The sequence below is a fragment of the Paralichthys olivaceus genome, chromosome 12 (genome assembly GCF_024713975.1).
Source record: "Paralichthys olivaceus isolate ysfri-2021 chromosome 12, ASM2471397v2, whole genome shotgun sequence".
NCBI lineage: Eukaryota > Metazoa > Chordata > Actinopteri > Pleuronectiformes > Paralichthyidae > Paralichthys > Paralichthys olivaceus.
This window is the reverse complement of record NC_091104.1, coordinates 5128936-5156562: the sequence shown is the minus strand read 5'-3', so window position 1 is coordinate 5156562 and position 27627 is coordinate 5128936. Positions and strand designations below refer to the sequence as shown.

The window sequence follows — 27627 nt, the reverse complement described above, 5'->3', positions numbered from 1 at the left end:
ATCAGAGCTGTCATTGAAACCAGTCGCCCAAAGTTTCAGCACATCCCAACAGCACTTCATCGAGTCGTCACACAGTCTGAGAGCAGAGACACAACATTTCCCACTGCTGGATAAACTGGAATAAAGCTATTGTAACAAAGTGTTACCAGGATTTTTCTCAATGGGATGTGGAGTCTGTCAGTTCAATGTTTAAGCTCCAGGAGGAAGAACAACAGAAGGGGTTAATGTAATCCATTTCATTGGTGGGGGCCTCTAATAACTGGTCTCTCCCTGCGTCTCCATTGGCCCGCGGAGTTTCCATTGTGCCGGCCGGTGCAGGTGTGGGACATGCTTTGTTGATCATAATCCCCCAGGCAAGGGGAGAGGCTTTGAGTGTGTTTGACGTACCCCACCGGCAGGCCCTTTGCTCCTCGGCCGCTGAGCAGGCACCGTCTCCAGCCGCCGCTCATGGGATCCGACAGGCGGAAAAATAATGAACAACACCTCAACCCGGAGCTGACCTGGCTCCAATTCCCCAGCTCCACACGAGGGGTAAACGAACCACTTAATTGAGCCTTCCAGGATCAAATCATACTCAGGAGCCCCCCCCACCCTCCTCCTCCACGATCAAACCGCCCCACTCCCCACAACTTCAACCTCCTTCCTGGACACACTACCCATCAAGATGTTTTCCTACACACACACACACACACTCATTCCTCCACTTGTACATCATCCACTTCACTGTTCTCTGAAGTTTTATCAGTTTATACACGACATGGAGCAGAAGCAGGTAAACTGAACATCACAGGTCAAAGTTCACATGGTACATTTATCTCTTATCAGTGTAAACCAGTAATGTTATAAATATATATATATATATATTAGTATTACATTCAGAGGCTTTTACTTTTTAATTATAATTTAACTACATTTTGTCAAATTCACTTTCTAATTTTACATAAAGATTCCAATACATAACCTTAGTTAAATATGTGTGTGACATTATAGTTAGAAGATACGATACATTACCACATGAAGTGGTATCATATGGTAACATGCCAACATATATACAATATATACTGTACGATACAATATACCATATAAAAGGTACAGTAAGATAAGATATGATATGATATACGATAACATCAGATATATGAAGCGATGCAGTACAAGATACGATACATGATACGATATTTGATACGATACACGATATGATGCATGATAAGATAAGATAAGATAAGATAAGATAAGTTTAGATAAAATAAGATAAGATAAGATAAGTTTAGATAAGATAAGATAAGATAATCCTGTATTCATCAGAATGGGGGAAATTCAGATATTAGAGCAGCCCTGGTACAGAATAAATACATATAAATCTATTTAAGATCAATGAGACACAACAGTGAGATACTGAAGTATAATATATCATGAACAGAGACAATAGCTTGTGTAGATGTTTTAAGTGTGAACTGTGGAGTTTGAGGGGAATATTTAAGGTATTTTAAACCTGTGCTAAAACCTTTTATTAAGAGTAGATTATGAAAATAGAAAAAAATGCTTCGGTCAGGATGAAAGCTTCACTCTCTCAGACTTCATGGAGCAGTTTCCGGACAGCTCTGTAAGAAGTTGGTAAAAAGATCGGTGATAATGAGTGAACTGTTTGCCATCAAGCAGCAGGATCACACGGGAGTGAACTCGAACATCTTCCCCGTCTACCTCCGTGTGGAACCGCTCCGATTAAAAACCCTCTTTTCCTTCCGTCAAACTAAACTTTAGACGTTTTGAAGGAACGTCCAGCGCCGGATCATCTGAGGACACCGGCAACCTGTGTCCTGACATGAGCCATCCGCCTGACACGACATGGCCGCGCTGTCCTGATTTAACATCACAGTCAGAGATCCTTGATGAAGTTGATCCCCAGCCCTTAACGTGAAACATGCTGCTACGACAGAACAGTTGCTTTCTGTGCTCCCTCTAAGCTGTTTCTCATTAGCGAGGCATCACCTCTTCCCCGTCCATTATCTGAGGAACAATTTGGGTTGGGGGGGTCCTATGGGGTCATTTTAGGACGTGAACCTACAGTATACAGTCACTCCCATGTTCAACCTGCTTCCCAGCCGGACCAACAATGCCGCTTTTCAAAACGCCACCCGTCAGAGCTGCGCCGGTGCCAAATTAGGACGGGGTGTCCGATGTTGGAGGCGTAAATGGTGATAAAATAGTGCCTGGGTCAGCGGATCCCCACTCACAGAAAAGTTCACACTTGGCAGCAGGGGTCCTCATTCACCCGACGGCACCGGCGCAGTCTGGCAGAGTGGAAAAGTTTCGGAAGTGCCCGTGCAAATGCATGTACAGCCGAGCTTGAACCCCTTACGGTCAGATCTGGGTCGTTAGGTTGTCGTTTAGGAGTCGCTGGAGAGCCGCTCCGTTCGAGACATCTGAGACACAGGGATTCAACGTGTCCATGCTCTAAACAGAGGAGTCTGGTGATTCTGCAAATTAGATCACAGCGGTTTGAGCCTTTGGCCACAATCGCTAAAATTCATGGGCCTTAATTAGTGGGTCGTAGCATGATTAATTAAACAAGGACTGCATGAATACATGGCTTGAGGTGAAAGAGTTTAAACAATGTTTTATGATTATCATCACATGACAGTCATGTTTTTTTATATGGTTTGAGTTAAATGTGTTCATTTCCACTGCTAAATGAAAAGTACAGGGAGAAGCTGCTTTTTGCATTTAATCCCGTGATATCTCACGTTCTTAGATTCACCGAGGGCCAATTTCAAGACGATGGGAAAGTACTATGATATCAATTTCACAGCATAACACTTAAGTACCTTGAACACATGCCTGGTGTGAATCATAAACAGCCAAGACTAAATAAATGGTCAAATCATTGTCCCTAATCTGCGCGATGGGTGGCAAATATTTGCCGAGGGAATTTTTCTTGATGCGTCGTCTCTTGAGGAACAAAGCAAGATGGCCTCCTCTTAATTTGGGGCAAACACTGCCAGAGAATGGAGACAAAGGAGACGCTTAAACCCGCTCGGCCTAAGGGGGATATCTTCAGAGAGTCCCTAATTGATACATGCAGATTGGCGTGAAGGACGGAGGACAATAGCTCTCACTGTTTCCTGAATGAAGACGTCTGTCATCCGCGGTGTCTTTGCAGGAAGCTTGGCTCACCTCCAAACTCCAACTTTCTCTTTTGCGCAGAGACGTCTCCTGTTCGATATCCTGTCCGTGACACCGCGGGACGTGTTGTAGGAATTAAGTTGTGACGTGAGAGCAGATCATTTTCATTGCAGACTCATAAACACTCATTCACAAACGATGGCACAGACTCTGCACAGGAAGAGGTTTATTGTCTGAAAGTGAGTAAATGGTTTTGAAGCCTTCACTGAGGATGTAATGTGTAGGGTTTCAAATTATTTTTAAAACAATAACTAAGAATTTGAATAATTTGATCTGCTTCGCTGTCAATTACACAAAAACAAGAATTCCCTGAACAGAAAAGAATACGAGAAAAGTATAAATACTCTTTACTGAATCATCCATTATCCTAACGTGGTGAATTTTCACATTTACATTTATTGTAGGTGCAGAATTTGTTTCCCCATTTTGACTGTGATCTATATTAAATGAAAGACATCCCTCTGGGAAACGTTGAAAGGAAATAACCTTTAAAATAAAGCTTTTATTGTTGTTTTCACAGCAGCTCTTTTGACCTGCTTTGATTCATGAACGGGTCCTTGTGGTGACAGCAGATTCAGTTTTCGGGGGTAACGTTCTCACTCCCCGGCAACAGAAAACAGAATTTAACAAACTGTTTATTTCTAATTTTTTCTGCAAAACCATTAAGTTTTTCTTCTGAGTGCAACATTATTCCTCGACATTAATCTCTAATCTGACAGAAGGAGAAGCTGAAGTGGTAGAACATGAAAGATAAAAGGTGGTTTCATATTGTTTTAGTTGGATTTGAACTTGATCTTGAATCTTTCAGTGAAAAGTAAATATGGCTTCATGCAAAGAGAATAAAATGAGGGATTAAATTCAAATCCTCTCACTTTTAATTCTGCGGCCAAGCTTCCTGTACATACATCACGTTTAAAATATTTTATAAAATATTTTATAAATATGTTGAAATCAAAAAGAATAATCCACATTAAACGAAGCCTGCAGCTAAATAACGTCGGGATGTTTGGTTGTTTTTACAGAAGTGGTTAAGAGGCTGCATTGAGATGAAATGGAGTAGAAGTAATCAAACATGAGATTAAAGTCAGCGTGCATTCAGATTATAACGACAAACTGAATACATTTAAAATGATGCATGACAATACAATAGAGACCACATGATATTTATTCAGAATCACAATTGAAACTGCCTGGAAGCTGTATGTACTGTATAAAGATAAAAAAGAGACAATAATAGTTACAAAAGCCATTCAATGATCGTCACATTGAATCCTGAGAGAAACCATGACACAGCATATTATTTGTTTTGTTTTATATATATATATATATATATGTATATATATATATATATATATATATATATATATATATATATATATATTTATGACATCTGGGTTTCAGTGATACTGTTCTCGGCACATTTTGGAAGCTAATATCATTCACGTCTGCTTGAATCAAACTATGTTCAGACAACAAGTAGAAAAAAAAAAGGCCTATGAGCATAAATAGCATAAATAGTCACAAACTATCTTTATAATTTACAAAAATACACATTTATAAAGTATTTACATGAGCCTTAGTGCTATGGTTTCAGTCAACGTGGAGGATTATAAAAAATAAGGCAAGGCCTGTTTTTTGGATCACGTCTGTGTTAAATCAAATATTGCTGCATTTGGAAAGTTGTGTAAATACGCAGGTTAACCCTCAACGTTCATGTCGTGTGTTGTTTTGAGGTAATGGCGGTGTCTCTCTCTCTCTCTCTCTCTCTCTCTCTCTCTCTCTCAAAAGGCAACTTTGGCAGATCTGTGTTGATGATGAATGAAACGTTCAAACACGTGCAATCGACTGGAAGAATTTAGCTGCTGCGCGGAAACACGGGCGAGATTTGGCATCGAAATATCAAATGTGCTGTACAGTTACGTGTGGAACAAGTTTTCAGTGGTTGTTTTAGTTTGAAAATATATTTGTAGCAATAAGAGCAAAGTAGGAGCTTTGATATAGAAATAGAAAAAAAAAACGATAAGTGCTAGTTTTTCATTCGACTCTTCTTGTCAAGTGAAATCAAGCGTAAAATACTTTGTGTTCTCTGATGTATCCTGTGAACGGATCAGCGTTATGTTCGAGGAGCTGCTACCCAGCATGCACTCTGACCTCTCGGGCTGAAATGCACGCTCAGTGTGCGAGCAGGTGAGTGTCCGTCCCTATAGGACAGTGTTGTCCTATAGCTCGGCCCCTTCCCTCGGGTAAATCAAGCTGTTGACGCTGAAGCTGTTGTAGAAGTGGCCGTTGAACTGTCCGCTCTGCCCCCCGCCAAACGTGTTGTAGTACACTCCACGGTTGAAATGCAAGCCCTCGCTGTGCTCCGACACTCCCCCGTCCTGTCCGCCGTGGTTGGGGTGGTACGGGCTCAGGGCCGTAATGTTCCGATTTGACAGCTCGTTCACCAGTCCCAGGGACCCCTGCCGGCCGGGGGCCCCCGAGCTCAGCGTCGACATGCTGCTGTAAAAGTTGTTAAAACAAGGAGCGGACGAGGTCAGTCCCGGCGGTGACGACGACGACGAGCTCTTGTGGTTTTCGTTCATCGCCTCCATCTCTGGAGAGGACCGCCCCAGGAGCTGAGGGCTGTCTGAGGGCTTCAGGGGGCCCGACCCTGCCGGCCTGCCATCCTCAACTTTAGTAGGCCCCACCGTCACCGCTGCCGCTGCTCCCCCAACGCTGCCTGGGTCCGACCGTCTTTTCCTTTTTCTGCGGAAATTCCCATTGTCAAACATCTTTTCACAGTTCGGGTCCAACGTCCAGTAGTTTCCTTTTCCTGTGGTGGAAGATGAGACATGAATGAAGCTTGATGACAAAGTTTGATTTGTCTCAATCATTTTCTGCCTGTTTCTCTCTGGATATGATTCTTTTTCTGTCATAGAAAACTTTTATCCCACATTTTTGAAAACCGAATTTACAAAGTCGCCTCCAATTTATAATTTTTTCAATTTCTGGAAGCTCTTTTTAAGTATTTGGTGAATTTACTGAACTCTGCAGGTTAAAGGAACATTAAGAAATAACTGTGTTTCATGTCTCGACTAAAATACACAAAACAATAAAAAACATGTGTCATATTTAAATACATTGAATTCACTGTTTTGTAGAAAATAAAAATTCTAGACAGATTTTTCTTGGAAATAAAAATAGGAGTTGTGTTGTTTGACCTTTTTTTTTTTAAAGCTTTTTAACACGTTGTTGTTTAATTGTGCTGTTAATGATTATAATTATTATACTTATAGTCTTTATTTTACAGTTTTTACCTAAATTAATTTCCACATTGCATGAATTTGCTTTTACTCCGGATCTATAGATAAAATCATTTGGATTCCATCATAAGATTAATTTGACCACACATTAATAATAAGAACACAATTTAAATGCAGGTAGGTTTTTCAGTGAGGTCCCTTCCTTCTCCTGGTTTGAGATTCCAGGTGAATACTCTCTATAATAACATGTTCCCTGGTGCGCCCTCGGTACCTGGATCGTCCTCGTCCCTCGGCACCTTCTTGAAGCAGTCGTTCAGGGACAGGTTGTGGCGGATGGAGTTCTGCCAGCCGGCTTTGCTCTTCTTGTAGAAGGGGAAGTTGTCGGCGACGTACTGGTAGATCTGACTCAGGGTTAGCTTCTTCTCGTGCGCGTTCTGGATGGCCATGGCGATGAGCGCGGAGTAGGAGTAGGGCGGACGCACCAGCTTCAGCAGCTCCTCCTGGCTGGCGATGGACAGCCAGCCCAGGTCGGGGCCACCGAATCCAGGTGAGTTGGCGATGAACTGCCGCTGCGAGCCGTAGGAGGGCGGGATGAAGGAGGCCGGGTTGTTGCCGTGCAGGTAGGACGCGGAGGAGTTGACTCCCGGTCCGTTGAGCCACAGGTACGGGTTTGGAGACGACGCGTAATCCCCGAGGCCGTAGCCGGCGGGTCTCTGCGCGCCCTGCAGGCTCTGCTGGTGGTACATGCTGCTGAAGTTGTCGCAGTACACAGCGGCCATGTCCGGGGCCTCCTGCGCGCCTTTGGGTGGGAGAGAGCCGACGGTCGGGGAGGTGTGGTGCTGGTGATGGGACTGAGGGTCGATGGAGTTCATCACTCCCCGCGGGAAATCCCAGAAGGAAAGGCTGAAGCTGGTTCAGGTGCGCGGCCTCTCCCGGTGCTGCAGCAACAAGTGTCAGCGAGGATGGAGCCGTTTGAGGAGTTTAAACCTCCGACAGTGGCCACATCAGGATCCAGATCATCTCCCAGCAGCCAATAGAGTCCCAGTGAGGAGCAGGAGGAGTGGTCATGTTGCTCAAACTGGTTCAGAGGCTCCGAACGATCCTCCTGTCAAATCCTCCTGCAGGAGACGAACAGCCTCACTTCAGCTCAGGAGACCAACACCACACCACAGCCTCCAATGCTTTTACGCACAATAATAATACACTTTATAACGAGACACCTTTTTTTTTTATATAGCACCCTTTAAAAACAGAGTTTACTGAGTAAAATAAAGAGAGAAAGGTGAGTTGAGGTGGTTGAAAACAAAACAGAGTTCAATTCAAAGTGAACTATTCACATAAAAGCAGTGAAAGATAAATTAAATGAAATAAACAAGATAAAAAAGACATCAGATGAAAGCAGGTTTATAAAAACGGGTTTTAAGAAGTGATTTAAAAGAAGTCACAGACTCCGGGAGTCTTTTCTCCTCAGGTTGTTCTGAAGCTGAACATTTAAAACATACATAAAAATAAAGACAACATAAAACAGAGGGTTTACATTTTAACATGTTATAGTTTTTAAGTGTTAATCACCTTTATCAAGATTTTTTTTATCCACTAAGTTAAACCGATAACAGTTCTATGCAGAGCTCAATCAATCAGAGTTTATTTGTACAACCTATATTCACAAATCACAGTTTGTCTCATGGATATTAACAAGAAAGATTGAGGAAAAACTACCAAGACCCTGTTGACAGGGACAAATAACCTCAGAGAGCCACGTGTGTCCTCTCCCAGGACGGACAGACGTCGAATGGATGCCACAAAGAGCAGAAATAACATTTACAACCATCACAATCCACAAAACCACCATCGTGATCCACCTCAATCACAAGAATTCATCCTTCCACTCTTCAACAATAAGTCTTTTTTTACATCACCTATATATTTCCTGTATAGAACCATCGTCTTGGTGTGTTTGTACGGAGCCAGGTTCTCGTCACGGCCTCTCCTCCAGGTGTGAGCAGAACTTTCACCAGGTGTTCATATTCCCTGTCCCACAGTGGTTCAGTCATCAGGCAAATCTTTATTTATACATTTATCACTCGAGGGTACAAGAGCTAATTTGTTTTATTACATTAAGATTTACTCACTGGAGCTGTTTGTATAAAATCAACGACAAAAAGCAAAACACACAGTTAATTTATACATATGATCTGATAGATTTCATGGAAAATGATTCAATACATGAGAATATTTCTTAACTTTTCTTTTTGGTTTAGTTTAATGTAGGAAATCCTGAGCGAGGAAGAGCTGAAAATGATTTTCACATGTTACTAACACACCTTTCAATGCGATGAGCATTTTGATAACAAAGAAAATATCCATTATATTCATGATTGTCTCAGTATTCAACTGTTTTCCACCTCAGTCACACAGATGACAGACTTTTCATACATTTAAAAAACCCTTTTCAAATTTAAACACTTCCTATGACTTTATTTATTCAAACTTTATTTTGAACTCAGTGATATGATTAATTATGTGGAACCGAACATTTGATTTACACCAGACGACATTCATCAGACCTGTGAAGCCTCCTGAAGAGAATTGCATTTCAATTACATGCAACTGCTCGACGAACCTGCCGCTCTTATTGTTGTGTATCCTCAGGCCAGGAACAACAAGGCAGCGTCTTTGAAGATCATTTGTTCCTTCTGCGCTAATTAAGGTGTCGAGAAAATTCTGACTTCAGCTTTTTATCTTGTCCTCAAAGCATTCCTCGATTTTCATATTTCCTGCTGAAAAGATTTATTTATATTTTTCCAGAAAAATCAATGAAAAAAAGAAGAATGAACAAGAAAGAGTTTTTTTTTCATAATCAGTTGTGTTGTGATTTAAAACAGCTTGAACACAATTACATCTGGACATAACTGAACTTTCCTGTTGTTCAACAGAAAGAGTGACAGAAATATGGAAGTGTAACACAAAGTCAAATTCAAGTTTGCCTCTTGATTCCATCTGGAAAAGTTTTATTTTGTTGAAACAATCTCTGACAGTATCACACATGAGCTTTTCAAGGCAGCAAGTTGATATTTGCATTGAGTAAAAAAGTTCATGGCCGAGTTTTTAATGTTTCAATGGCTTCAACAATTCTTCCTCACACGTTTGGTTTCTGCTAAAACATTTTGGGATCTAGATATTTCTAGGGGACGTTGACGGGAGGAAAACAACTTGTTTGTTTTATAAAGAAGATTCAAGCTGGCTTTCTTTTTTTCTGTTTCCTCTGATTCAAAGTGTTTCGTTTAGGTCAATAATAGAAATAACGATATCATTATGGAAAACATGGTTCTATGTAAAAGTAATTTTATGATTGTACAGTGAATTAAATAGCTTTTGATAAACATCATTTGTATGTTAAATATGTTTTCCTATTTCCTGTCATTATTTATTAATTATTATTATTATAACTTTTAAATGAATTTTCCTTCTCATCCCCTCACAAATCGTGCATCTCACCTTTTATTATTGATTTAACATGTTTACATAACTAAAAACGAATGAAGTGTGTCTTCCTGCAGCCTCGTTCCTCTGACTCTGATGTTTCAAAGTCACTTGTGGAGCTACACTGCCACCTTCAGACGCCTTTTCCTTCCTGAGGCAGATCCCAGAGAACCCGCTCCTCTGGCTTTTATGTAGAACATGACGTCCACCACAAGATGGAGGCAGCTGACTGCTGGTCGTGCAGAGTCTGACCCTGCAGGGCCGTGCGTGCAGCGCCCACAGGAGAGCGCTGCACGCTGCTGCAAACCTCTCTGGGATGAAATGAAAGTTAACCGGGAGCCATCAAACCCTCCTCGTAAGCTTTGGCCTCGGAAATCTAATATGAAAATGTGGTTTTCAAAATGAGGGCTCCTGCAGACGGAGCGAGGCTTTGAAGACGAGTGTTTTCAGATAACATCAAAAGGTCGGTCCCGCCCAGAGAGCCCGGAGCCCGATTGGTGAGAGACCAAAGAATGTTTCTTATGGTTGAAAAAAGAAAAGAGAAAAAGAAAGAGTCGATATAAATGTTGCTTTGACCGGCGGCTGCCTGCGTTCTGCAAGAAGCCATCGGTGTTACGTTTCTTCTTGGAGAGGAACTTTCTAATAAAGCGGAGTCAGACCCCCTCTGAGCCCCGCTGTGATTACTTTGGTTGGTATTGACACATTATCTTCCAACACTTCCCTGTTTTTCAGCATCTGATCGACTGAGGTTTCTCGCTAATGCTGCTTTTCCACTGAGATCCAGGCCGCAGAGTAATTGTCCACGCAGCACCAGGAGTCGCTCTGTCTGACTGTAATTCTATAATATTGGGGTTGGCTATGACAGTAATCCTCGGGCTCATCATGCGTCGCCAAAACTGTTTCACAAACTCCAATGCATGTACAAAAAAATTTGAGATTGTGGAAAAGGCAAAGACTCTCGGGCTCTGAAGCTCCTGTCAAAAGACTCTTTTATAGATGAAGAGCTTTTGGGAACACACAGCAAAAGTTTATGAATAGCGACGGCTCTGTGAGTTACAGGACCCGGGGGCGGGAAGCAGAAAATGTGAATTTGTGACATGATGGATTTTCTGTCATCTGATACTGTTTTTTTTTATTTCTGACTGACACTGAAACTCAACATCTGGAAATAAATACAAGGGAAACAAATTAAAAACTAGACCCAGCCAGGACCCAATAGTCCCCTTGAATTCAATCAATCAAAACAGGCCAGATGTTTTTAAATCCAGACGCGTGAATTATTCCCGAGGAAATTGATCAAATGTCAAATAACACCTCGTAATGTTGACGCGTTAAAATATATTCTACTGAAATGTTTAGTTTGTATTATTACTCTAAAAACGTTCACACGCTCTAATGTCCAGAAAACACATCACTGTCCTCAGACTGTCCATCGCTGCTGCTCCTCTTTTCAGCCTCTGTCTGAAACTCTTGCTTTTAGCTCCTGTCTCTTTAAGAAACTGTATAACACGCTAAAGAAACACTGATCATATGAAAATTAATTTCCTGGATCCGCCCCAAAATCGAATGGGTTCTTTCCTGGCCCACGTCTCGTCCTTCCACCGATTTCCGTAGAAATTCCTTCAGCAGTTTTTGTGTAATCCTGCTCACAAACAGACAAACCAACAACCGCAGAGGGGGTGAAAACACGACCTCCCCGTCATCATGACAGACTCTTCGTCACCTTCATTCAAACACGTGTGCTCCCGCACGTGCACAGAGCGCTGACGCACGACGTCGCCACAAGAGCACGACAGGAGGCAGGATGTGAAAAATAAAAGCAGGCTTTGAGCTCTGCATCTTCACAACACGCAGACGAAATGAGGCCTGTTCAAAGCACTCCACTGGTAAATCTTTAACGAAAGCCTCAAAGACGAGAGGAACGCATAAATACTTTAACGCTGGCGTGTTGATGTCATGTGCCACGCGCGTGTGAATCACGGAGAAAACATGCAAGCAGGGCGCCTGCTCGGCCCCTAATTTGGAGATGTCACGCAAAGAACACATTTTAGAACATAACCCTGTTTTGTCTGTTCGACTGTTTTCAACGTGGAATTAAATTTTAGAGAAGAGGAGACGCACAAAAAACACACGAGACGCAGCTTCAGGGATGGTTCTCATTGTAATTACACACAAAAGAGACAACAACAGGAAAAGTACAAGCACACATCAGAAACAGCATAAATTAAAAAACACTTCTGCTGCGTGTTTTTTTCCTGAGGAGCGGAGTTGATGTATTTCTGCTGTCGTCGCAGAAAGAAATGTTTGAGACGGACGATAAATGTGATTTCCAGACAGAAGCATGAAGGATGTGATTTCCAGAGTTTCCCCAACACCTCAAAGAATTTCAACTTTCATAAAAACCTTTTTGAAAATGCACAAGTGCTGAATAAATTACAACGGGTGGTTAACGAGTACAAGAGACCAAAAAAACAAAATTACACGAACCATCCAAACAGCTACTTTTAGCTGCTGTTTTTGTTTTCACATTTTTGTCTCAGATGATGTTTGTCATCAGATGTTTTATGAACAAAGAAGATTTACGGACTCTGAGGAGCTTGAAGGACCATTTCACATATTTATAATCTTTTTATGTCTAACTGCTTCGTGTCTTAGTACATTTGCCTCACGGATCCCATTACACATATTTCCCTGAAATGCAACTCGACATATTCCTGGCGCTATAAAAATTCAAGCTATTATTATATTTAGTATCTCTGGAAACACATTTCGGGATCTTCAGTGAGGAGGAGCGTTGTGTTCAGGTGTTTGTTTTTTAGTTGCAGAGTCTTAAAAGACACGACTGCTGTGCTGCTGTTTCATCAGAAAGTACAAAAACACTTTTACTGTCACCGAAGAACAGAAGTTCGCTCTGTGGCAAATTAAACATTACAACAAAATATTTGATTTTATTTACACCCTCAAGTGTCATCGAGCTGAAGCGGCTGTTGTTCAATACGATAAATAAAATAAAGGAACAATTTCTCGAGCAGTTGAGTCATTTTAGCTTAGAAAACCAGTGAAGTCGCCCTCTGCTGGTCATTCGAGAGACACGGGTTTCAGGCACTTCCACGTTAGCTTCACTTTCTACCGGGTCACTCTCGGGAACTTTAACTTAATATCATGCAAACACTGAATGATTAACATGTGGTGGAAGATTTTCTGAACCGTAACTGAGCACAGAAAAGAATCAGTAAAGTCCTCACATGTTCATAAACAGGTAAACTTGTTCGGCTTCACCGCTTCACCGCGGCTGGTAAGGAGAGAGGCTAAGCTGCAAATTTGTGGATGCAAAGACCTATTTATCCCTGTTTCCGAGACAGTCGGGCCCATTCAGCCCACGCACAATCTCCACCATTTACCTCCTGTCTATTTCTGTGACACATTTACGCCCACGCGTCAGGCTCCGTGAATCTACCTGTGTTAGGCCCCGCTGGATAATTTACACAGGAAGCCTTTGGAAATAAACATTTGCACTTATTACGAGTTACACACACACACACACACACATGCATGTGAGAGCAACAGAAGACAGATAAGAGCATGCACACACACACACACACACAGAAGGCATTCATAGCAGGAGGTAATAACATAGTGCTGCTTTTGAGAGGCCAGCCACAGTTCTGCGGGCAGGGAGGGTACATACAGGAGATGTTATTGCTCTATATGTTTATAACGCTGCCATGGAAAAATAAGAGGCTCGGCCACAGGCATTTCCTCAGTTCCTGTCTCCCCTGTCCCCTCTCCAAGTCTGTGTGGGAGGGAGGCGCAGAGCGTTTATAACAGAGCCGATCACATGTCACACTTCATCATTTCAGAAACAGGCATCCTAATTGTTCTTTCTCCTTTGGCATATATTCCATCTCAAACCCCCTTTTCACCAGCCGGCTCTCGTTCCTCCGCCCAGTCTATAATATTTGTTACCGTTCATTGTCTGGATCCTCAGCGTCGAGCCCGGCAGTCAACAAGTCTTATTTACTTGAAATGTTGGTTTAGTGTAACGTTAAAGATGTGGGGATTCAGACATAAATATTTGAAGGAGGATATTTGGTGCATCGTATTGTTTGGTTCGACCTTCGTCTCGCTCTCTACCGGTTGCTCATGTTGCAGCGGCCACCAAGGAGTTTAGGTTTATTTTAGTGCTGCACTGTTTCTGAGTTGCTTTGCAGCTGCTTTTGATTTCTAAAATAAAAATGTGCACCGTCTGATTGAAGCTGGGAAGTTGTTGATTTTCAGAACCTCATGATTTTTTGTTGACCCACCTTCGTGTCGTGAAGCTTGTCTGGACTGAAGTGGTCCTCACTGTTGAAAGAGTCTGTAAATGAAGATGGACGACATGTCGGCTCCCCAAAGGTGAAGCCAAGCATCTCAGTCCCCTCCTGTATAGTTCATATACCCTGCCTCCTCCATGTCAGTGGATGGGACATGGACCAAAAGTATAAAATACTCATATAACATTTTCTCAGATGACTTGTGATGCTTTTTTAAAGTTTTCATGTTTCTGATTATTATTATACTGATTCTACAAAAACAGGGTGAAGCCTCATGACTTACAGCCGAGGCTGACGTTTGTGTGTTAGCAGGACCGAGCTGCAGCTGTTCCACCTCCCGATCGCACAGACTTTAAACTCCTGCAGATGTCATCAGTGCAGGAAGCGTTCGTATCCGGAATATTTTGGTTTCATTTTTGGATAGTGAGAGGAAGTGGGGACATGGAGGCCGTCTTCATTAATTATCTTATGTTTGGTAATTGTTTCCGCAGACAGGCGCTTCGAATTAATCAACCTGTATGTGTTTGGACTGCGGGAGGAAGCTGGAGTACCTGGAGACAACTTGCAGACATCCGGAGACCATCCGGGGAAAAATCGTAGAAGACAGAGAACTCATGCAGCTTGTGATGCAGCGAGTAACAGACTCTGAAGAGAAGCTTTTTGCTCTGTGACCATTCCAAACAGGAATAAACACTTTTGCATTTAGATGTCGCCTCATTCAAACCAGTTCGTTTCGAGTTTGCAGAGCCCTTTGGCACAGTTATAGAAAACAGATACATCAACCTTTATACGGGCACAGTTTACAAAGGCCTGACAGGACCACAGCTTGGCAGTTTTAAATTAATGTTCCTGTGAGTGTTGAAATCCATGGTTACCCCAGCAAAGCACCAAAACCTTCACAAAAGCCAATCTGGTATCAGTGTGTAATTTTTCACTACGCTAACCTTTACTACGGGTCGTTTAAAGACGTGGTCCAACTTTTCATGAAGGCAAAAGTGTTACAGGCGTTATAAAGGCTTTTTTTGTGGATGAAAAAGTTCCGCAAAGTGGAAAAGTCTGTGGTGAAGGAAGCAAGCAACAGAAATCACTGACGCTCCTGAAGCTCCTGAAACACCTCATCAGTCGGGTTAACACTTCTGGGGTCTTGCGATGTCACAAACTCACCACATTTGCATAACACACTAGACACACCCCCTAACAAAGCCTGGGAAAGCGAGAGCGGAGGCTGGCGCTTCTTAAATGCATTGGAAGCAGTCGACCAAAGGGGGACAGGAGGTAAAAACCAAGTTTTTGAGACAGAGGCTGAAAAGAGGAGCTGCAGCGACGTTTGAGGACAATCGTGTGTCTTCTGATGACCTTGTCAGGTGACATCACCACATCGTGAACCTGGTGCAGCAAGAAGGGTCGGGTTTGCGTGTCGTCCTGGTACTTCCGGCTTCCTCCCACAGTCCAAACACACAGAACGGGCTCAGGCGGATTAGAAAGAACATTGCCAGCTCCCCCCACGACCCTCAGAGGATAAGAGGTATAGATAATGGATGGTGGATGAAGGAGGAGGAGTTTAAGCCTGTCATCTTGAGATATAAAAATTGCTGATGAAAACATTTGACATGAATTTCATTTTAAAGCGCACCGAGCTCACCCTCGATGAGGCGATAAACTCTGATGTGAGCTTTTATTTTTATGGCTGATTTCATTCCATTTAGTTCCGTTTTCATTTCTTCTCCTATCTCATCTCCATTAAACTCAAACTTCAAGGACGCAGCGAGCAGAGGAAATCAAAGCTGTTGTAAATGGTAGTGTCGGCCTATAATGTGAATGTAAATAACAGCTGAAATCACGTCACGTTTAATTATTTTCAGACACAGCTCGCCTCTGTTTGTCTCTGCTCCTCTGAAACCAGCTCTGTGTTTGGGATCCAGAGGATAATTAGGCCTCGGAGCGTCGCGGTGGATGTTTGGTCTCACTCCGCTCCACTTTAAAGGGAATGCTCCTTTTTGGATGCTGCAGTTTGAGCGTATACAGTGCATCCCTTAAAAAGGCAGAACTGTAGCCGCTCGTGCCTCTGATGTGCCATCCAACTTTAAAACACAGCTTTGCGAGCTCAGTCTTCTTCAAAGCCTTCTTCTCTTTTTTCTTTTACTCCTCTGGATTTTTTTTTGCCCCCTCGCTGCCAGCTCCGACTCGGCTGCCTCGACATGATGAGTGGAGCCGAGTGAAGAAGTTGGGTGGAAGGCCTTAAAGGAACTGAAGCTAATTCATGAAACAAGCCACTATCTAAGCTGAAAGCTGAAAAAGTAGCATGAAAAACAGAGAACAGGCCGTAAAATGGGACAATGAGCTGCGGGTGTTTTGTGTGGTGATGACTGTTCTGTTTGGACCTCAGTGTGAATAAAAACCTTTTTGTTTTCTTTGACTTGGCTAATGACTTCTTTAGTGTCTTGAACAGTTAAAATGTTATTAACTGAGACCTCTGTTATTCTAAACGTCTTCTCCAAGCCGAGCGATGGAGGCATCTCAACCGCCGCCACCTGAGCGGACATCCAGAAAACCTTACATTTGGGGTGGTCCAACCCGCCACCTCCAGACCGCGTCCTCCTGGCTCTCCTCTTCATGTGGCCCTCGTTCCACCTCCCCATCCCCCCCCCCCCCTCCACCTCTCTCTCTCTCTCTCTTTCTACACAACCTCTCTCACATAAAGCCCCTCACACGACGAACAAAGTTTCACCGACCCCCGTTTGTTGACTTCTCTGGCAGACGCCCCCACACTGCACCCACCCGCCACCAGACACACAGGAAGAGCCTCTGCCGTCCTCCACGACTCCAGCAGGTGCAAAGACAAGGCTCAATGACGTCTTTGTACCGAAATGGAAGAAGTTCTGGGGTTTAAGCACAACACCACCTCCCCTCCATCTGCCTTTGGAAGGGGGTGGGGGGGGCTTGAACGTGAGAAGTTAGCGCTGACAGGCCGGCGAGGGGGAAGCTATATATCCTGAAGTGACACAGACACTATAGGTAGTTGGTTTTTGGCTGCCTGCTCTTTACACTGCTGCTCTGGTCTTTGACTGGCTGCGGTAACTCATGTTGGCTCAGTGCTTTCTCCTCTCTGAGCCCAGTTCACAACAGAAACTCACAATAGTCGCTCCTGTTTTCAAACTGTTGCAACATTCACTCCACCGCATTGTCATTTAAAAATGCATCAATTCTTCCAGGGATACGTCTGACGTCCACACGACTCCGGGGTTTTTAAAGCCGCTAAAAGGGAAGAAGTTGGGAAACGCTGCTGGGCCCGTTTTTAGTTTGAGAACTCTGAGATGTTTGGACGACGTTTCACGCAGACGCTCGCTACCTCTTGCTGATTGGGTGTTTTCAGTCAAAGGAAACCTTCGCTGATTCGTCAGGAGAAAAGAACTTGAATCAGCCTCGGCTACATCGTCTTTAATAACAGCTACAGTAAAAATGTTTAAGTGTCGTGTTTACATTGGTCGGAGATGAGATATTATTCAAGCAATCTGCAGCAGTTCTCATAACCAGCAGGACACGCATGTCTTTATATTGACTCCAGTTTTCAGACGTGTTGGCATGGAGGGGGATTAACTTGTAGTACGGATGTAACCTCTGATTTATCATTAAATCCGTTTCCTGTTTTATGGCCCATTGAGCTCTGAACTAAAAATCTGGATCATTGTAGGAAAAGAATCAGTGAGTATATGAGTTAATGTGAGATGACGGAAACACTGCTACTTATCACAGTATACATTTGCAACAGGAGCTGCCAGGTGGGTTTACTGGCAGCGTTTGAGGACAAATCTGTCCCAGATTTATGTCCAATGGGACGTTTTCCAAATGACTGTTTCCTCCTCTGCCGACATGTTGCTATCAGATGTGACAATTCTACCGCCTGCTTCTCTGGGATGTGATTCTCTCTGCCGCACAACAACTATTCTCAAATTTCAGCTTTGTACTCAGGAAAATGTGTTTTTAAAATGCATTGGCGTAATAATCCACCACCTGATGACACAGGTATATCAATGCACAATATAAAGTAAAAACCCACACAGCTACATACTGAACCATAACACCAACCATCTGATGCTCACTCAGACCCATTTACACATAATCACATCATGCATCTGAGACCAAGCAGCCAAATGTAAATCCATCTATTTCTTGCGTTTCAGAAACATTCCCTTGTGAGTGTTGATCTCTGCTTTACAGAGTGGGTTCTGTAATAACTGAACGCAAACCGCTACCTATCAGTGCATTGTTGCATCACTGCTCATCACGACTCTCTGTTGTCACTCTCTGGGACGTCGCAGCACATTTGATACGCGCGGAGATTATTTCCGAGCCGGTTCGGATCCTAATGATCAGCCCTGATAAGCCAACTTCTCCGACTCTCAAAATGTGCAGAGTGTGAGGTTTTATTATTTCTGGAGCCGTTCCCATGGCCCAAGCCTCTGCAGCCCACCCTGGATTTCATGGAGCTCTCAGGCCGTAACCTCAAGAACAATGTGGGGTGCTGTGCTGATTCTGGGGACCGGGCGAGCCCAGCTGCCTCCACCTGCCAGCAGCTTTACTGGCCCGGCCCCTCGCTGGCCCCTGGGCCTGTTTCCACACTGGAGGAGACATTCAATTAATCATTAGAGTTTATATGTGAATTGAGGTTGAAAAAGTTTTAAACCGCTCCTGACTTTAATTTTTATCGGCACTGAGAAAAACTTTGTTTGGTCAAACCTGCAGCATCACAAGTGTCCGGATTACAGATTTTACATGTAAGTTTTGCAGTGTGTGAAATTACTACCGTGGTTTGAACATGGATTTAAAAAGCAAACGTCACATCACATTTTGTTGAATCAGACGATAAGAAGAACAAGAATATTCGTTTATGAGATGGACATTTATTTACATATTGCCGGACAGATGTGTCCCATCCGTCATGGGCATCCAGCTGGGGGAGGAGGGGCCGCAACGTGGGGTGTGGAGGTGTGATCCTTCCCTCAGCTGTCGGTCCACACACACACACACACACACATGCAGCAGATCTGTGTGAATCCTCCTGGCTCCACCTGCCTCGTCTGTGATGGAGCTCCACATGTGAACAGTGTCGGACTGTGATGCAGCACAATGTTGGCACAGACACGACGGAGGATAAACACCCTCTAAGCTCATAACTAGACCACAAGAAAAACATTACTGTGTTCTCCTCTCTGCTGCCCTGTTCATGTTCTCTCCACTTTGTCCTCCGCTACAGATACGTGTTTCAAAAGTAGCTTAACACAACACGTTGAGATAAAAACACCTCCATTGTGGGGGACATAGTTTTTATTGAACATTAAATATATGATGAAGAGTTGATCACAACAAAACATGCATGTATGATGAAAAAATGGAAACATGATAAATTACTATTCCAAATATAAAATTTTATTTTAACAGCTTAGATTCTAGTGTTAGAATTAGGAAAATCATTTTCACTGAAGACAATTATCTTAGATAGTGTTTTATTACAAACGAATTGTGTGCAAATGATTATTTCGTCTGTTTAAAAAAGTGACGAATGACACGTCAGACATGAAGAAACATCCAGATGATTGAAGGAACCACAACAACATTCTTCTCTTTAGTTTGCACCAGTGAAATAGTTCATCTAAACAGTTTAAATCATTATCAATGTCATCGACTCAAACAATGGAGAGATCTTTCTTGTCGTTTCTCTGTCTCATTATTGCCAGTTTTGATGACGTCTTCTTGATTTCGTCCTGTAGTCTTTCTCTTTCTCTTCCTCTTTGCTGAAAAGGCTGCTAAACAGAGCTGCAGCTAAACCTACTGCGACCAAACCTGCAACTGCCACGCCTGCGAAATCAGCTACTGTTTTAACCTGTGAGAGACGAGATGGAAGAACAAACTGCAGGTCAGAACACTTGAATCATTGTCGGTCACATATAATCTGGACGAGTGGAATGTCGCTCAGTAAAGCTCTGCCACAGTCCCCTTATAAAACCACAGGTTCAGTGTGTGGAATGTAGTGACATCTAGTGGTCAAGTGTCATGTTGCAGCTGAACACCCCTCACCCTCCCCTCCCCAACATGCAGGAGAACCTGTGGTAGCTTCAGAGGAAGAGTTAGATACACACCTGCCGAGACTCTGGTTTGCCGTATCGCAGGTTGGTAACAAAGTGCTCGCAGTTGTAAGTGGCAACGCTGTACGGTAGCACCCGACCCACCATCGCGCAGGCCTCCCTCACAATGACGTGGCGCTCACGAGCCTCGTACTTGTCATCCAGCAGATTGTTGACTTTGAATTGGAGATGGCCGACTGCATCGTTAAGCTTCTCACGCTTCACCTCTGCTGTGGTGCTCAGAAGTGCCAACGAGTGAAATGACTCATTTGTCTGATCTATAGAAAAGAAACATGAGGGAGAACAGGGAGGCAAAGAAAGAGGAGTCATCATAAATGTCCATGTGGTGTTCTAACGTGAATATAGCAACACCTCACTCACCCTTTGGAACTAAATGAATCACTTCATCTCCTCCGATGTAGAGGGCCCAGTGCTCATAGGAGCCATGAAGGACCTCGATCATGTCTCCTGGTTTTAACTAAAAAAGAAACATGAAAATAATAAAAAATAATGAACTGGACATGTAGTCAATGTAATGGTGCAGTGATCAGAGTGCTCTTCATCGAGGCTTCCGGTTGTAATTGTTTGTGTGCACGAGCACGAGGGTGACAGGACACAGCCCTGCCACAGGTTGACATACGACAGCAGCTCGACTCATGTATCAGGACTTTAATCACAGAAATAGAAACTTTTAGAAACTTGGTGTAAACTGTTGTTGTTGTAGCACAGATCATTTCCAACATGGATATTTTTGGCTCCAGCATTTAGATTTATTTTCCATTACAAAGGCCGATCTTCATGTTTATGCATTTCACTTTGTGCCAGACATGAACTTCTCCTGTCACTAACCCTCCTGCACTCACTTTAGTTAATGGTTAACATTTACTTTACAACACTTTGTTTGTTTTAAATGAGCTCTCTAGTGTTTGTGGTGGACATGTTTAGTTTTCTTCTGCACAGTCACACTTTAGATTTATCATTAAACTTGTTTTCTGTTCTAATTTTGCTTTAGCTCAGCTGTTACATATCTTCCCCTTTGTCCGTTAGATCTGTTTCTGTCTTTGTTCAAGATCAGTTCAGTTCAGTTATATTTGGTTAAAGTTGACAAAACTAAAGTTCTCTGTCCCTCACACACTTCATCCTGTTTATCCTGGTTTCTGTAAAAAAATATATTTTAAAGCATTAAAACGATAATGTTGTATTTTACTCCAGAATAAAACACCAGGCACACATTACAGGAGCAAACTCAAACACAAACAACACTTTTAATAGTTTCTCTGTAAAAGAACAAAAACTAAATCTACTCTCTAACTCATGAGCAGCAGGAGAGACTCACCGTTTGTGCCATGTCTTCGCTCCTTTGTCTCTCAGCTTCTGACGCACCCTGTATGTTTGCACTGTCAGAAATACTGCAGCCAAGTACCTTTATAACCCGCACAGCCTGACTGCTCTGCACCTAATTTCACGTAAGTTTCGTTTCAGGTGAATTGGGCAGCAGGTGCACTCTGCACTCAGGTTTCAACCATGAGGTAACAGGTGAATCACAGCCAGAAGATAAACTCTTACTTCCGGGATCACTCCCAACCTGGAACATCTGTAAGTTTCATTTCTCCCTAGCTCCTCCTTTAGAGCTTGAAACCGGAAGCCCTCAATCAGAGCAACACAGAGATCCTGTCGTCCTTTTAGCTCTGCAGGATGTTTGGAGAAACCCCCCCGCCCCCGATCAATGCTGCTGTACTTTTTATTAAAAGCAGCTGTAATACAATCCGGCCTGATCCCTAAAAAACTATTTGTTACCTCTCTGCTCTCTTCTGGTTGTCTTCAGCTCATTGACAGTGGACGGACGCCAGAGGAGGGAGATGACACCAAACATTCATCTCACTTCCTGTCCGTCACTGCCGCCTGTTGACCTGCTGCCTCATCTGACCTCATACACATTCTATGATTTCTTTATTTCTGTCGCTCTTTCTCAGGCACTTTTCAACACTAGAAAATCCCACTTTGGCAGAAGTAATCTCAGCTGGACGAGGGATTAGGTACAATCTGGACGGATCATCACTGAATTACAAACTTTGTAATTTTTGCCCGTGTAAACAGCGCCGCCTACAGTTTGACATACTCAGAGCGGAGAGGATATTACATGTTTTTTTTCACAGCGCATCGAGACCTCTTCACCAAAATATTTTTCTTTCCAAGTTGACGTCTTTGTCTGCAGCTTCTACGTGCACGGCTCCTCTTTTTCATCCTGCAATATTTCAGTTTTTCAGCTAACTGACGTGTTTTTCTTTCATCATACATGTTTTAAAGTTATAGTGACATCTAGTGTTGAAGTGTCGTGTTGCAGCTGAACACCCCTCACCTCACCCTCTCCTTCCAAACAGGAAAAAGAACCTGTGGTAAACTTTAACTGTCATAAAAACTCAAAAGTAAAAAACATGGCGGCCTCCGTAGAGAGGGTCCCCTCGATGTACTTATAAAGTATTTAAATATAAAGGGACTTTTCTGGGGTAAGGAAAACTACAATTCATACAATTTAGACGAAACAAACTAGTGAAAACATCATGAGGATTATTCTACATTACATTTCTGCCAGTAGATCCCTTTCACCTAAATCTTACTCACTGGACCTTTAACACTTAAATCAGCCGAACTTTCAATACATGTTTTTTTGCCCCAAAACTTCCTGACTCTGCAAAAACAACAAATTTCTTCACTTTAAAGTTATAACACTCATATTGGTCTTCACAAATATAGAGACATAAGAGCATGCACACACACGCACACACACACACACACACGCAGCATGTAGATCTGCGTGAATCCTCCTGGCTCCACCTGCCTCGTCTGTGACGGAGAAAAACATCACTGTGTTCTCTCCTCTCTGCTGCCCTGTTCATCTTCTCTCCACTTTGTCCTCTGCTATCACGCTCAGTGCCACAGTCACCACTGTTGATTATGAAGATCAGGAAAGTTCAAATACAAATCGAACATGTTTATATTTTCCTGCAAAGTACAGATACGTGTTTCAAAAGTAGCTTAACACAACACGTTGAGATAAAAACACCTCCATTGTGGGGGACATAGTTTTTATTGAACACTGAATATATGATGAAGAGTTGATCACAACAAAACATGCATGTATGATGAAAAAATGGAAACATGATAAATTACTTTTCCAAATATTGTATTTTTACATTAACAGCTTAGATTCTAGTGTTAGAATTAGGAAAATCATTTTCACTGAAGACAATTATCTTAGATAGTGTTTTATTACTAATAAATTGTGTGCAAATGATTATTTTGTCTGTTTAAAAAAGTGACGAATGACACGTCAGACATGAAGAAACATCCAGATGATTGAAGGAACCACAACAACATTCTTCTCTTTAGTTTGCACCAGTGAAATAGTTCATCTAAACAGTTTAAATCATTATCAATGTCATCGACTCAAACAATGGAGAGATCTTTCTTGTCATTTCTCTGTCTCATTATTGCCAGTTTTGATGACGTCTTCCTGATTTCGTCCCGTAGTCTTTCTCTTCCTCTTCCTCTTTGCTGGAAAGGCTGCTAAACAGAGCTGCAGCCAAACCTACTGCGGCAAAACCTGCAACTGCCATGCCTGCAATCTCAGCTACTGTTTTAACCTGTGAGAGACGAGATGGAAGAACAAACTGCAGGTCAGAACACTTGAATCATTGTCGGTCACATATAATCTGGACGAGTGGAATGTCGCTCAGTAAAGCTCTGCCACAGTCCCCTTATAAAACCACAGTTAAAGGTTCAGTGTGTGGAATGTAGTGACATCTAGTGGTCAAGTGTCATGTTGCAGCTGAACACCCCTCACCCTCCCCTCCCCAACATGCAGGAGAACCTGTGGTAGCTTCAGAGGAAGAGTTAACAAGGTTAACGAACACAACAGTTAGATACACACCTGCCGAGACTCTGGTTTGCCGTATCGCAGGTCGGTAACAAAGTGCTCGCAGTTGTAAGTGGCAACGCTGTACGGTAGCACCCGACCCACCATCGCGCAGGCCTCCCTCACAATGAGGTGGCGCTCACGAGCCTCGTACTTGTCATCCAGCAGATTGTTGACTTTGAATTTGAGATGGCGGACGACTTTGCGGAGCTTGTGACGCTTCACCTCTGCTGTGGTGCTCAGAAGTGCCAACGAGTGAAATGACTCATCTGTCTGACCTATAGAAAAGAAACATGAGGGAGAACAGGGAGGCAAAGAAAGAGGAGTCATCATAAATGTCCATGTGGTGTTCTAACGTGAATATAGCAACACCTCACTCACCCTTTGGAATTAAATGAATCACTTCATCTTTTCCGATGTAGAGGGCCCAGTGCTGATAGGAGCCATGAAGGACCTCGATCATGTCTCCTTGTTTTAACTAAAAAGAAACATGAAAATAATAAAAAAAATAATAAACTAATAATAATAATATTTAAAACAAACATGAAAAGTTATAATTTAGTCAGTTAATAGTTAACATTTACTTTGTGCCACACATGAACTTCACCTGTCAGTAACACTCACTTCAGTGCTGCACAGTCACACTTTAGATTTATCATTAAACTTGTTTTCAGTTTCAATTTTGCTTTAAGTTACCGGTGACACTGCTGCTGTCGGAGAGAATGAAATAAAAAATGAAACTAAATACAGGAGGCGACTAACTGGACTGTACCACGTTCCTGCCACGGGGAGGAGGATTTGGTTTACGATTCGTTTATTTCTTGACATTAAATCAGTTTGTTGTGATTTGGCTTTGGTTTACTGGTTAAATGTTTGACGCTGACTCACTAAGTGGCTGTTAGTGTTGCTCCGTTAGTTTTTTTAAATGGTCTGATCAGCTGTTACAAATCTTCCCCTTTGTCCGTTAGATCTGTTTCTGTCTTTGTTCAGGATCCGTTCAGTTCAGTTATATTTGGTTAAAGTTGACAAAACTAAAGTTCTGTGTCCCTCACACACTTCATCCTGTTTATCCTGGTTTCTGTAAAAAAATAAATTTTAAAGCTGCATTAAAACGATAATGTTGTATTTTACTCCAGAATAAAACACCAGGCACACATTACAGGAGCAAACTCAAACACAAACAACACTTTTAATAGTTTCTCTGTAAAAGAACAAAAACTAAATCTACTCTCTAACTCATGAGCAGCAGGAGAGACTCACCGTTTGTGCCATGTCTTCGCTCCTTCGTCTCTCAGCTTCTGACGCAGCCTGTTTTACTGCCACACTTTCACTTTCATTTCCTAGAAGAGGGCTAATTTTAGTTTCTGTTGAATTGTGCAGCTGATGCATTCTGCATTTAGACTTTAACCATGAGGTGGCACTGAACATTTAGCTCTGCAGGACGACCTTCTCTGGAGTTTTAGGGAGGCGACGGGAAAAAGTCAAGAATAACATCTGGATGTCAGAAAGCAGAAAAACACAATAGAGGAACAAAACACTGAAAAAGATAAAGCAGCCAAAGCACTTCACAATTTCCAGGTAACTTTCTTTTCCTTGTGTCTCTCACTCCTTCCCTCTCTTCCTCATATCCTTTTGTTCCTTCCTCCCTCATGACCTCCCTCCTTCTCACACTTCTACTTTTGACCTTTGACCTTCCTCGCTGAACTCTGCAGTGTGTGTGTGTGCTGGGTTTAATCAGAGCCCGAGGCAGAAAGCACAGCTCTCATGCTGCACTGGATTCATCTTCCTGCTAATCTCCGTCCTGTGGGTGCACACTCCCTCTCCCCCTGTGACGGAGGAGCAGCGGTAAAACCCTCGTCGAGCTTCCACCGGTGGACTCTCATTTCTCCCTCCTCCTCCTCCTCCTCCTCCTCCTCCTCCTCTCACTGTAGGTTCAGACCGGGCCGTGGTCTTTGATATGCTAATGCATTCCTCTTTTTCATGTCTTTTTAAAGTATCGACTGGTGGTTGTGCGTCCGCAGCTCGATCCTCGTCTGAGAGATGGAGGAGACGTTGTAGAGAGCGAGATGCTTAGTCAGTGATTTGCAGGATTTTCCCTCATCAAGTCTAAAAAGAAGAAAGCACTTCAACCAGGTGAGAACAATGTGCGTTCAGGAATTTGAGGCGGTGGCAGCAAACTTATCCCCGGAATGACTGCAGGTCACTTACAGGGCAGGAGACAAACATGCATGATTAACTATTAACTTTTTATAAACCAACGAAATAAAAACAGTTTGTCAAGAGCTTTAAAATGTGAACCTGTGAAGTCAATCATTTAAAATAAATCCTTTAGAAGTAAGACATTCTTCTCTTGTCTTTCATTTATATGAAATGAAATGTATATTATATGTTTCAAATCATCCTTGAAATCTCTTCTCTGTGGCCTTCTTTCAACCTTTTTATCCCATTTAATATTGTCATCATTAGTATTTGGATATATTACGTTTTGCTGTTTACTTTGTGAAGCACTTTGTTCAACCAAGTTGTTTTAAATGTGCGATATCAATAAAGTTTGTGAAAATAATGATGATATTAAGAATGATTTACAGGTACAATACGCAGCTTTGGCCATTAGGGGTCTCTCAGTCAAAACAATAATGAAAGACGTAGTTTCATGAACTGGTGAAGCAGCGTGGGATCATGGGAGTTGTGTTTTTTTTACCACTAATTTCCTGTTCTTGATCTTCTTCGGTCGCTTGGTTCCTGTGTGTAAATATAAAGTTTAAAACGTAGTAACATTTCTGAAAATATATACAGTATCAAAAACTTTAAATGAATCAGTACTTCACAGTAACTTCACTACAAACACAACATTTTCTGTATATTGATGATCTTGTTTCTGCAGAAGAAATATCATCATCTCACTGAGCTGTGTTTGCACTTTTATATGGACATAACTTTCTTATTACATTTTTTTTTATTAAAAGAATCATTGTTTGAGTGAAATAGGGGAAATTAAATGGAGACTTAAGAATAATCAGATCTGTGTTTTTTGTGCTAAATTCCCCCCGGACTACATTTTGCAGCAGAACGAGCCCGGCTGGAGAAACCTCCTGTACCCATTCACCCACAGGCGGACCGTAAATCACGCCGGCTGGTTGGCAGAGCTCATGCATCATTGTATAACGGTTAATTAAAGCCAGATCAATCTCAGTGCCACCGGTTCTCTTTTATTTTGAGTCTCCAGAAAGAAGTCTCATGGTACCTTCATCCCAGCGAGGAGGAGGAGGAGGAGGAGGAGGAGGATGACAAGGTCTGTAATGTTTGTTCAGGGTTGCCACTCATATTTGTACAGAGGACAAAGCTTCGCAGGCTCTCTGGCACCGCATGAA

At 42.6% G+C, this 27627-nt stretch overlaps 3 protein-coding genes across 4 annotated transcripts; all 3 read right to left on the bottom strand.

The window, feature by feature from the left end:
* Window positions 1-4524: 4524 nt before the first annotated feature.
* Window positions 4525-7424, bottom strand: foxi2 (forkhead box I2). The gene is made up of 2 exons (XM_020105229.2): window positions 6694-7424; window positions 4525-5992 (listed from the first exon to the last, which is right to left on the bottom strand). The coding sequence occupies exons 1-2, from the start codon at window positions 7292-7294 to the stop codon at window positions 5400-5402; spliced, it is 1194 nt and encodes a 397-aa protein (XP_019960788.1). The 5' UTR covers window positions 7295-7424; the 3' UTR covers window positions 4525-5399.
* Window positions 7425-19525: 12101 nt separating this feature from the next.
* LOC109647245 (phospholipase A and acyltransferase 4-like) lies at window positions 19526-21938 on the bottom strand. The gene is made up of 4 exons (XM_069535555.1): window positions 21677-21938; window positions 20722-20818; window positions 20356-20618; window positions 19526-20099 (listed from the first exon to the last, which is right to left on the bottom strand). Exons 1-4 carry the CDS (start codon window positions 21686-21688, stop codon window positions 19944-19946), a joined length of 528 nt encoding a protein of 175 aa, XP_069391656.1. The 5' UTR covers window positions 21689-21938; the 3' UTR covers window positions 19526-19943.
* Window positions 21939-23409: 1471 nt separating this feature from the next.
* Window positions 23410-25666, bottom strand: LOC138412215 (phospholipase A and acyltransferase 4-like). 2 transcript variants are annotated; one of them, XM_069535554.1, is made up of 5 exons: window positions 25517-25561; window positions 25145-25334; window positions 24638-24734; window positions 24272-24534; window positions 23410-23984 (listed from the first exon to the last, which is right to left on the bottom strand). In XM_069535554.1, exons 3-5 carry the CDS (start codon window positions 24717-24719, stop codon window positions 23829-23831), a joined length of 501 nt encoding a protein of 166 aa, XP_069391655.1. In that variant the 5' UTR covers window positions 24720-24734; window positions 25145-25334; window positions 25517-25561; the 3' UTR covers window positions 23410-23828. The 2 variants fall into 2 exon arrangements, with proteins under 2 accessions (XP_069391655.1, XP_069391654.1); XM_069535553.1 differs by lacking the exon at window positions 25145-25334 and having other exon boundaries at window positions 25517-25666.
* Window positions 25667-27627: the final 1961 nt, after the last annotated feature.